At 41.2% G+C, this 11531-nt stretch overlaps 2 protein-coding genes across 4 annotated transcripts in view; both read right to left on the bottom strand.

Annotated features, from left to right (window-relative positions):
• arhgef12b (Rho guanine nucleotide exchange factor (GEF) 12b) overlaps nucleotides 1-5388 on the bottom strand; it is a 46391-nt gene extending 41003 nt beyond the window's left edge. The window contains exons 1-2 of one of the 3 annotated variants that reach the window (XM_035526950.1): nucleotides 4547-5388; nucleotides 3759-3820 (exon numbers count right to left, since the gene is read on the bottom strand). In XM_035526950.1, the coding sequence (XP_035382843.1) occupies nucleotides 3759-3790 (32 nt within the window). In that variant the 5' untranslated portion in view covers nucleotides 3791-3820; nucleotides 4547-5388. Of the gene's footprint in view, nucleotides 1-3758 lie in introns of all 3 variants that reach the window. The other 2 variants (XM_035526951.1, XM_035526949.1) reach the window with 2 other exon arrangements.
• Nucleotides 5389-6115: 727 nt separating this feature from the next.
• On the bottom strand, nucleotides 6116-7177 carry tlcd5b (TLC domain containing 5b). Its single transcript, XM_027015893.2, has 2 exons — nucleotides 6982-7177; nucleotides 6116-6642 (listed from the first exon to the last, which is right to left on the bottom strand). Exons 1-2 carry the CDS (start codon nucleotides 7175-7177, stop codon nucleotides 6116-6118), a joined length of 723 nt encoding a protein of 240 aa, XP_026871694.2.
• Nucleotides 7178-11531: the final 4354 nt, after the last annotated feature.

Below are 11531 nucleotides of genomic sequence, written 5' to 3' on the forward strand. Positions count from 1 at the left end.
GTGGCTGAACTGAACTGACCAAGCTCCTGTCTGAGCAGTTTCATCATCCAACATTACCTTTACTTGCAACTGCTCAAGAACCATCACTTAGCATATAAACGTTGTAGCTCAGTGGTTAAGGTACTTGACTTATAATCAGAAGATTGCTGGTTCAAACCTCAGCACTACCATGTATCAATGTTGGGCCCCTGAGCAAGACCTTTAACCCTCAAGTTGTATTCAGTCATAACTAAGGTGCTTTGGATAAAAGCACCTGCTGCTAAGTGTAGGAAAGGGTTAACCGTATTAGCAACTGTAAAAAAACAAAACAAAACAGCAAGATACTAATCTCAGAAGCAAGTAGTGTCTCTTTTGTTTTTTTAATTCCAACAATCAAGCTATTATAGCAATCTATTGTACATATTAGTTTGAAAGCCTTCTCCCAAATCTCAGCAAATTGCCAAGGGATGGCTGCATTCAGTCAAGCCACTAACCTATCAAACAACACTTTGTTAACAGTCTGTTGACTTCCTAACATCTGTTGGACAACAGAGGAGATAAATAATGGACATTTGGTTTGGGTTTAGCTGACATGAGCAGTCTGCACTCTGTAGCTTAAGCTACTGCACTGCTGTTGTTTTTTCTTTGAAGAGACTAAAGAGCCTTACAAATCCAACCAGCAACAAAAGACCTCCAGTAGAAAACACATAAATCAGCACCAGTACTGGCAGATGCATTATTTAATAAAGAAACAGATAAAAGCAGAGAAGTATTTATGTGATTTTATGAAGTCAGTGGATGCAAGAAACCATGTGTGGTTCTTTTAAGCAAGAGAATCTCAAGATAATTCTTGAAGGAAGCAAACACTCCCCTTGGCTCCAAAGGAACATTTCAGCAAAAATATTATTTACACAATTTGCCCCTTATTCCAAATGTAATTGATTACACAAGTTTGGTGTCCAACTGCCGCTTCTATCAATTTGCACTTGAGCTACAAGAAAAAATTAGCTGCTAAGTAAGAAGGGATACTTATACCCACAAATAAAGCACTGTACAAACTGCAAAGCAAATCCACTAAACACTTGCTTCCAAGTATTGCCGAGCTGTAATATTAAACAGATTTGCTTATGAGGTTTCTAGAAATAAATGACATACCTTTAATCAATAAAAAGGAACAAAATTACAATAAACAAAATTCTGGCATCAAGCTATACATTACTTCTATTTTAGCTAAGCAACACATTTTTGTCTGTACTGGACAAGAATTTGATGAGGCAAGTGTGTAATGAGTTTTATGGTAAGTGGTCGGTATAGACTTAACCATGTTAACCATGTTAGCCTCGCAATACCAATGCAAAATAATGAAAATCTGAATGTCAAATGTGTCTTGGCTAATGTCTTACAATTGGGGTAAGGGACCTTTTAGAACAAGAGTGAGATTTTCCCTTGATAAAAGAATCAGTCAAGATATCAAAGAAGGCAAAGAAAAGGTCAAATGAGACTAATGATTTTATGCATCACCAGATTCAGCACAAAGACCACACAACACACACACCGATAGCACCGGGCAAAAGGACTAATGTTCACGCAAAAGCAGTGTAGTTATTTACAGGATATAGTTTGCCAATATGGCAAATATTACTGCAACAATAAGTGCATTAAATGGCATTGCAAATCTGACAGCCAGGAAAGAGAATATTTAGTGGAAAGGGAGGACTTTCAGAGTGGAGTTAGCAAAAATAAATAAATGTTTTCCAGCTCAAGTGGCTCCCAGAATTTTAATGAGGTTTGAGCAGTTTGCACATAATTAGCAGAGCCATGCCACTAAATGATCTTTAAACGTTTGTGTGATAACAGCAGTACAGTATGGGCAAATTGGGTTTCAAGGAAGAGTTCATCCTACGTACAAATTGGCCATCATAGTTAACAGTGAATGTTGGCAAACATGAACGAGCTGATGATCTTAATTGTGTACTGGTAGTGGCCTCTTCCTTAGTAATGTTACTAATAGGGAATGAACAAGTGGTCAATCCCTATTAGTAACATTACTATGAATGGGCTTTAAAAAAAAAAAAAAAAAAAACAAAAAAAAAAAAAACAGCTGTTGTACGGCAAATAATTGACCAAGCTGACAACTACTAAATCTCTGACAAACTGCCAGACACATGTAAACAAGGCCTGCTCAACTGCTCCCCAATAGTGAGAACTGCACAGGTTTTTTTCCCACACAGACACAGGCACCAGCAGGAAGAGGAGGGTGTGTTCTTCAGGCTAGCTGTCAGGCACGATCACCTCACGAACAGAGTCCCAGTGCCCCAGGGGTGTCTGGCTAGGAGCAGGAGGCACTCACACTCGCACAGGCTTTTTAAAAAAAAGAAAAGCAAAAAAAGGCAGGCTGCCCTCAGTCCTGCAAGCATTAGCTTATAGTGTGGCAATTATAACACACTTCTCATGTATATAAGAACATATGCACGTGTATATGGCTCATATGTTGATTAACCTGACTTGCAGGAACGAGACACTGTGGAAGCAACCCACTAATAAGTGGGCTGAAACTGCTGGGGAGAAATGACAAACAGTGCTTTTGGCTCCTCAGACATACCTGCACATGTGTATGGTGCCACTCTTATCTGCATGCAGACTGTACAAGTTGAGAGAGAGATAAGATGACAACAGCATTTGGTTTACCCATCAGACCTGCGTTTTTGTTCTTTTAAGCATCATGTATCATTGTGTGTGCCTGTGTGTGTATATTGCAAGCTACTTGGTAAGACACGAGATTCAGGAAAAAAAAAAGAAAAAAAAAGATAGATATTTTAAATATATATATGTATGTATTTGACGCATGCATGCAGTGAAGCAATACTCTAAGGAACAGCTACACTGCCCAAACAAACAGTGGTTCGTGGTGCAGTACACTGATCATATCAGGCTGCGGATCTTCCGTCACATGCTGTGGGCTGCAAACAAGGGCCATGTAACCGAATCATCTCTACACACTGTGATTGAATTATTACATCATCTAGTGACTGGATATCCTGAACACCCTGCCTCTTCACGTGAAATAAGAAAACAGCTTTGCATTAAGTGACTACAAAAGTAAAGACCCTTCAACAGACCACACACATGAACCTTTCAGTCAAAACACAATCCTCCAGTTCAGACAATTATTGCTGCCTTCTTTGTGTAATCTTTAACAGAATCATTATTGCTTGCTCGAAGGAGATGCAAAATGGGGCCCATTAAGTAAAACATAGAATTTGGTACACTGAAGTCACTTTGTGACACCTGTTCTTTTCCTTCATCTCAACAGGTGACTCATTCAAGAGTAATAAGGCTCCAGTGGAACAGCTCAGCTGTTTCACACACCCTCCACCAGAGAAAATCACATATTAAGTCTTTAGACTCCACATGCACATTTCATGCTCATAACCTTTATGGGTTTTACAAAGCTACAATCTTCGATTGTTTTCCGACTTTCTACCACTTTACGAGTATTCTGAGACTGGGAGAGGCATGCTGTATAATGTAACGATTAGTTAAACTAAAGAAAAAGGTTTATAGGAGACAGACCACTAATCTAGCATCTTTTGACTGTCTTTCACGTCTTAATAAGAGAGTAATATGATACTGAGGACATAGAGGCCATCTGTCTTGTGACCATACCTTAGGAACGTGAAGGCAGAGGCATAAAATTCATGTGAGATAAAGCGTCAGATGCACATGAGAAACGAATTAAATGCACAGGCACAGTTCAGTAGATGCAGATTTAAATTTACCTGTCGGCTATCGTGGACTGTGAGCCGCTCATTGGCCTTCGGTTTCTTGGTTTTCCTCACGTCTTATCCAACGAGCATTTTATTAAGGTAAATCACTGTTGTATACCAACAAGATGAGCGTCAACAGTTCGGCGGCAACTACAATCCAAACCGCGCTTCGAAAAACGTGTGGGAATGCCTCGACACGGAGAGAAAACTCAGTTTGTTGTGCAATTCCGCTGGTTTTTCGTTTTGGTAGTATGTGTCATTAGACCTCTTCCAGACAAGAACAAAAGCGTTGGAAAGAAGATGTAAATATTCAGTAGTGCTCGGTGGAATCACACTAAAGGGCAGGCTACTGCACTAGATGGCCAGAGTAGTCATACAAAACCGTTCATGCCTGCCACTTGCCTACAGTGAATCAATGCCAATGTAGCATATACTTTTCCCCAAGGCAAATGCCACTACATTACACGACAGGTTTCCCTAGTTGCTCACTGGCTACCGTCGTCTTTGTCAACACCACGGAGACTAGCGCTAACCTACTCCCCACAAACCCAGTACATCTATCGTTATTTTTGATGTCCTACAATAACAGTAGTCCCGTTTTTAAAGCAGCGTCAGAAACTTTAATTTCTATCTATCATCCCAAAGGTTACTTTGTAGCACCCGACGATCATCTACAACATACCCCACGGCATTCCCAAACTTATCCCTCCCTCGTGTCAATGTGAATGAGCTGGAGTAGAAAACGGGGCACAAACTATCGGTAGAATTAGCACCGCAATACCGCAATTGATCACCGATACGATCTTCGCTCCGTTTAGGCCTCTCGCTCGGTTGAATGGCACGGGACTTTTCCCTCGGAAAGAATGTGTCCATTCGTGTCTATACTCCGTATGTAATTCCCAGTTCAAAACATTTACGAAGTTGAAGGTTTCATTGTCATTTCTCCACTAGATCTTCCAAATTAAAAAAATTCCAAAACTATGTTCCACGGGGGAAAAAGGAAGGGAAAATCGTCAGAAAACTTTAGGATCCTTTGATGTAAACTAGGACGAGCTTCCTCGCGAGCAGCGGAAGGCTCCTAATTCAGGAATCCTGTTCAAAACGTCTTTGTTCCAACAAAGCAACAATAAAACAATCACATTTAAAGCGAAACGCTGTCCTACATATCACAAAATGATTTCTCTTTTTTCTGTGCTATCCTGAAGCTGGAAACTTGGGTTTAGTCATTTAGTCAGGTCCTTCCCCTCCTTGTCTCCATGTTTTTCGAAATTCAGTAGTTTTTTTCCTCTTCTTTTTTCGCCAATATTCGTTGTTTTAGAATTCTATCCTGTCAAAGCGCAGATAATTGGACACCGCATATTATGCCACAAGTGTCAGTTTTCCGCAGGACTCAAATAAAAACCAGTGAAGAAAATGGTTAAAATGCACATAATTCCTGACTTTCGGCAAAATTACATCCCCGGATTCCTACGCTCTAGAAAGCGACTCACTCCCTTTAGTGCTGTATTCTTCCGCACAGGCATAATCGCTGTGCGTGTGTTGCGGTAGTCACTGACCTTTCACAATATCTAATGTCATTTTGTACCAGAATGCACATAGAATGGTGCGAATTTCTAATTCACAGCAGATGCTCCTTCATGTATCCCTAAACCACAATCTTCACCAATATGTTCCGACTTAAACTCTAAGCAGTGTCACATTTATTTTGGTCCGTGATTCACACGTTCACTTTAGTGTAAATATAAGTAAACCAATGAGAACAAAAACCTTCTACGAGATATCATTGGGAAAAAAAATCATTTAAAATATGTGTTCCCGTAACTGAGTTGGTTGGTTCACTGAATGATATCCTAATAAGTCTTTTTTCCCTCTACATCTATTCTAGAGATAGCCAGGCCTACTGGTTTTGGCACTATTGCCCCGCATTAAATACATTAATGTTTAAATTATTTTACCCAAAATCAAAATATTATACATTGATCGTTTTTAAAATAAATATTACATTTATAAAAGCTTTCACTTATTTTGTAGTCTATAGCTTGTGGAGACCTTTACAGAGAACATTTACGCCATCGCGTGGTGACTTTGAGCATAGCTCTGCGCCAAGACTCCAGGGCCAAACGGGGTCCAAAATTCTTAGCCTAGTAGTTGGAACACAAGCGAGTAAAGCCCTGTTAACATTATACAGACAAAGTCACCTATATATATTTTACAGACTAATAGCCAAGTAAACATTTGAAAACACCCACCACCTCTCATAGTGTCTGATTCTGCATGTTATTTCACACTGCTATAAAAGGCCATGTATTTCATGCATTTAAGTACGCAGAACAAGAGTTCCCTGCGGTCCACGTCCTCATTTCACCGCTTCACTCCCCAGCACATCTATTAGCACTGCTGACCTTCCGCCACTCCTGCCACTGCCTGTACCTGGCGCGAGTCTTTCGGCAAGCGAATCGCGCTACATCCACCATGAAGACCCAGGAGAGGGTGTACATGGCCACCCCACCAAACTTCATCAGCAGTCGAGGTCTCGGGGAGACCAGCTCACAGCAGAGCATACAGCTGCCGACGCCGACTCGCACGCTGGTGAAGAGCACGACGAAGAGTAGGTCAACCGCATCACCAGCGCAGCTCTCGTGGTGGCCCGTTTGCCTAAGAAACCAGCGTGCCTGCAGGAGTGGGTTGGTGATCTCGCCGCCGAACAGGACGGCACACGTCTCGATTCCCGACCGGCCTGTCCCCAGAGCGGCCACGAGACCCAGGATACTGAGAGTGTGGTGGGCCAGCATCACGGGGCCTTCGGAACAGAAGTACAAGCACCAGGCCATGTCGAAGAGGAAGTAGCCCAGGCTGAGGAGCAGGGCGAGGATCTGGAGAGGTGTGTTCTCCATGCCTGCAGACAGGAGCGAAGTGGGAGACATCACCCTGCCACTCTTCAGATCAGCCAGGGTCACAATGACCTCATAAAATGTGCTTGTTTTAATTAATTGATGTCACGAATAATGGAATCCTGCATTGAGTAGTATGTAAGAGAATTATGGCTCAGCACTGGGATTTCATCAAATTCCTAACCATCCAATACAATCACAATGTCAATACATTCAAACTTCTCGCTGGATTCAGTTTATGGTTAATACCACACAGTCTGGTGCCAAAGAAAGAAGCCTGTAAAGTTTTCTCTCTACTGGTCAGGTTTGATGGATGCTTTTTTAAAAATCTGTAAAGCCCTCACCTGCGTGTGTGAATGGCCACGGGCCATCGATGAAGCAGATGTAAGCAGTGACAGCTACGATGAGGATGCCATGGAGCAGAGTGACCAGCCGGCAGTTCCACTCAGAGCTCCGTCCCCCGTTCACGTAACACAGGAGCACATATAGAAGGATCCAGGCAATCAGGCTACAGCTCGTCTCCACCAGGAAAAGTGGCATGTCTAAGCTGGATGGGGGGATGGGATAGTCGTGGATTTGAATTTTTCTCTCTATTTCACATTTGTTGTGTTTAGCTGATAGCTGCAGCTCCCCTTAGCTCCTTGTACCATTACAGTTAATTGTACATGCAATTCAACAAAGATTTTACCCTAGAAGTCTATAACATACAAGTCAGGTTTGACCTCAGTTTATGGTCACAGCTGTGCTGGGCGCCCTCCCCTGGCTGTGGCCAACATTTCAGTGGTGGCTCTCAGCGGCCTTCTCTCGCTGTTCACTGCCAGTTCAGCCCCCACCGACAGGCATCACACGAGGACCCGTCTTCAAATGTGCGTGACGGCCCCGGGAGCCTTACTGTGTTTCCTTCTACCCTTTCTCTGCCCCCTCACAGAGCTTCGGGAGTGACTTGAGCCTCTTAAAGGATTAGCGCCTCAACACCCTGGCAGGGCAGCAAACAAGATGGAGGCGTTCGGGTCACGGGCCCAGTGGCATTGCGAGACCTGTGGAGGAAACCAACGCGTCATGCTTCACCCCGACAAGATCCCATCAACAAGATTACGCCAGGTCAGCGGGCGAAAGGAGGGAGCGGAGCGGAGGAACAGCATCACGGGGGAAAGAATTTGGTTCGGAACCAGGAAGTGCCCGGTGGGGTCCAAATGCTGACAGAAAAATGTGTTTGCAGTTGAGATATGACCTTGATGACATGACACTATTACACAAATGACATGTGGCACCTGGCACCACAATATGACCAGTAGAAAACATTTTTCAGCCCCCCCCAGGATATAACCACCAGGATAACACCCCCCTGACCTCCTTCACAGCCACCATGAACTTCACCCGTGATAAACGTGTGTAGATGGGGACAGAAGTATCTGTCCATATCCACCTTACTCAAAATCTGAGACAAGGCAAAGTCATTACTCCCAGAGGACTGAGTTACTAACAAATCATACAATGGGGTTTTATCATCAGAAGACAGACTACTTAAAACACGCTATAATGCAGCATTGTTAAATGACTTGAAAGCGTGATGTACCATAACCTAAGTTTACCATAGCAGAGTGTATGCTTGGCCTATACTCCTTACTTTAGTTGACATATTTATGAATGATTTAATTATTACTCTACTTTATTACTTAATATTGATATCAATATTGATTAGATGGACAATTACTAACAGGAAAATGAGAATCATGGCGATAATATATTTAAGAAGACTGAAGAATTAACAAATATGTAAGACTTGATATGCAAAAATGCCAAAGTATGCAGACTTCGTCACCATGATTCTTTATTTAAAAACAAAAACAAAAGTTCAAGCTACATAAATATTACATAATCTTAAATGACATGTTTAACATATAAATGTTAAATTACAAATTATATCACTATATCTGCATTCTAGCGATACGGTCTGTCACAATTTCACAGATTGTTTATAAAATAGTTAAGTAACATAAATAATATGACAGGCTTATATAACGTCTAGGACAGCACAACCATAATTTAGTATTCTCAGTACAGAAAACCGCGCTTACCTTATGTTTCAAAGTCAGAGACTGATCAGAAGGAACAGGTGGCACCAAGCTTTTGTTCAATACTAGGATATCTTTACAAACGGGTTTGTTAAACCCGCAGCGTTTAAAATGAAACAGTAATTCGTGAAATAGTAAATTGTAAAAAGGTCAGTCAGGCTGTATAACATGTTACATGTGAATGCTAAATTGTAAATTACTGTATAGGCTGCTATTGTGGCTTAGGCTACTCATGCGATCCTGTGAAGAGCAGTCCGACTAACGGGTAACTTAGGGAAGCGAAGAAAAACCCGTTGCTCTCGTTTGCGAACATGTATGGATGTCTAATAAAATGGCAGGACAGTTGTGAACAACAAAAGCCCCATTCATTGTCACGGATTTTAAATAGTCTAAAATACACACGCTGTAGTCAAGGACGCCATTTGAGAACACAAACTGACCAAAGTCTCAAAACAACGGACACAAGACGCGCAGGTACGCCCCCTAGTGTTGTGGCAATTTCATAGCATTGATGATCAAAATAAAATGAAATAAAACCAAACCAAACATGATAAATGTTGGACTAGGCTAATGGTCACATGCGTGAATTGAGGGTAGACATAGCACAGTGCAACTGCTATATACTGTGTATTGCGTGCTGTAGTAGGAGATGTGAAAACATTCAAAATTGTAGTAAAGTGCACAAGACATTTCGGACAGAGGTCCTTTATCAGCTGTGCACCAATGAAGATGCTTTGAATGCTTTATACCATTTTCTTGAAGAACATTCCCACAGATATTCTCCTAAAACTGTCAAAATACTTCTTAACTGCTTCAGTTTTCTCTCCAAGTATTACTCACAGATAAGAGCAGTTAGTATGGATACTAAAATGTGACCATCTTATGCAACCTGTTTGTTGAGAAACATTTTGGAACAATTTCTTGTATTTACATTTATGGTATTCAGCTGATCTTGCTTTCCCTGCTAGCATCTCACATCCTGCTACTAGGTATTGGATTATCTCAGAGGTTCTTTTATAGTCGGCATCTTGGGTCTTCTCTGATCTGATACATTCCTGTTTAATTGATCTCATGCTTAATGCTTGATGTGGAGCTGCCATGATTAGTGCCTCTGCACTGTCTGTAAGTTCTGTCTTTTCAAGCCATTGGTAGGATTGTCTTATGCCGGCCACCTCTGCTACCTCTCAGTGGTACATTCCATGGAAGCACTTATTCTGCATGGCACCTTCTCTGTTTAATGTGCTCCATCTCTCATTGCTTGGATGTATTCATAGGTATTTACTGTCTCAGCCTGGAGAGTGGATCTTACACTTTGTAGGCATCTTCCCCCTTCTTCTGGCTGGCACACAGCCTTTGAATGCTGTATATTAGATAGAGTGCCCATGCATTTTGAGGAGTAATTCTGGTGTATATACTGAAACTGTCACTGTAAATATTTTATATACTATATGCCATCAAGCATTTGGAATCAGTGTTTTCACTGGGCACAGAGACCAGTGAAACAGCTGGGTAATTGCAGCTGGTTTCACCTGTAATTATCAGCAGCTTATTTATATGGCAGCTTCTATTTCAGTAGGATGCCGAAGCTCAAGCCAGAAACTGAGAGCAGGAAATAAGAGAGAGAGAGAGAGAGAGAGAGAGAGAGAGAGAGAGAGAGAGAGAGAGAGAGAGTGTGTGTGTGTGTGTGTGTGTGAGAGAGAGAGAGAGAGAGAGAGAGAGAGCCATAAACCAAGAGTGTGAGCTAGCTAGCTGTCTTAAGCAACAAGCCAGGACACAAGCTTTCCTTTTGTTTAGAATTCCAACCGAAAAGCCGAGCCTAATCGTTCCTTTTTATTATTAAAGTGAGCTCTGTGCACTACAGGGTAGGGCCATTAATAGGGTGACGTAAATGGGTCCAGAAGGCCCGAGGGAGATGTACAGCATTGAGAATGATGTTACAATAAAATTAATATCCACAATGCTTTATATATGGAAAGTGGTTATCACGTCTGAAGGCAGATACTTTGAAGAGAAATTAAATTGCATAAAATGTCAGTGAATTACTTAACATTTAATAACATTGTTTGCCCTAAAATACTTATAAATAAAAGCTAAATTTAAAAATACCTTTTGGTATCTAGATTACATTGTTTAATATATCTGCATGCGTTGTTGGTGAATAAAATCGGTAGTGTTGATAATATAACGGATGATTCCTAATTTGTAAAATTTGTAGCGTATTGTAAAACTTTGGCCTATGGTCTGTAGGAGCAATAAGCAATCAATAGAGGGCGCTCTTGCTCCTCTCTCCAGATTTGATCCGTAGCAATGACGCCAGTGCTGAGTGCTTAGTGAGATTAAATACGTTTAGCTTTTATTGTCAGATCTAAGTGAGGTACATTAAGATAATAGTGACGATATTACAGCCAGCCTGAAATGGCATACTGTGTAGACCCACATTCTTCTATATGTACAACTACCCCTTATTGTCTCAGAAATTATATAATTATATAATCTGTATAATTACAGATTTCTAACCTACTGAGCAATTAGTTTTTATAATACATTGAGATCAAGGTATTCCAGGAGCAAAGGGAATGAAAACGAGACAATAATTAAGACTGAATCATTCAGAAAATGCCATTTATAGTCAATTGTGCACCAAGGAACCTCACAGAAACAGGGACTTGCTCGAAGCCCAATTTACCTACACATCATGTACACAGGCAGAGCACATTTCCTTTCTGCTATGAGTTAAATACACTGGTACTAATAGTACTCATCTAAGAACTAAGACCTACTATTGATTCTAATTTTTTAAAGAACATCAAACAACAATA

Source organism: Electrophorus electricus, chromosome 6 (assembly GCF_013358815.1).
Source record: "Electrophorus electricus isolate fEleEle1 chromosome 6, fEleEle1.pri, whole genome shotgun sequence".
NCBI lineage: Eukaryota > Metazoa > Chordata > Actinopteri > Gymnotiformes > Gymnotidae > Electrophorus > Electrophorus electricus.

What these genes read in the sequence shown, in the direction of transcription:
- tlcd5b (XM_027015893.2), bottom strand. Translation starts at nt 7,177, where the DNA reads ATGCCACTTTTCCTGGTGGAGACGAGCTGTAGCCTGATTGCCTGGATC. An exon ending in GTGGCCATTCACACACGCAG is followed by an intron (nt 6,643 to 6,981) that starts GTGAGGGCTTTA and finishes TCCTGTCTGCAG; the next exon opens with GCATGGAGAACACACCTCTC.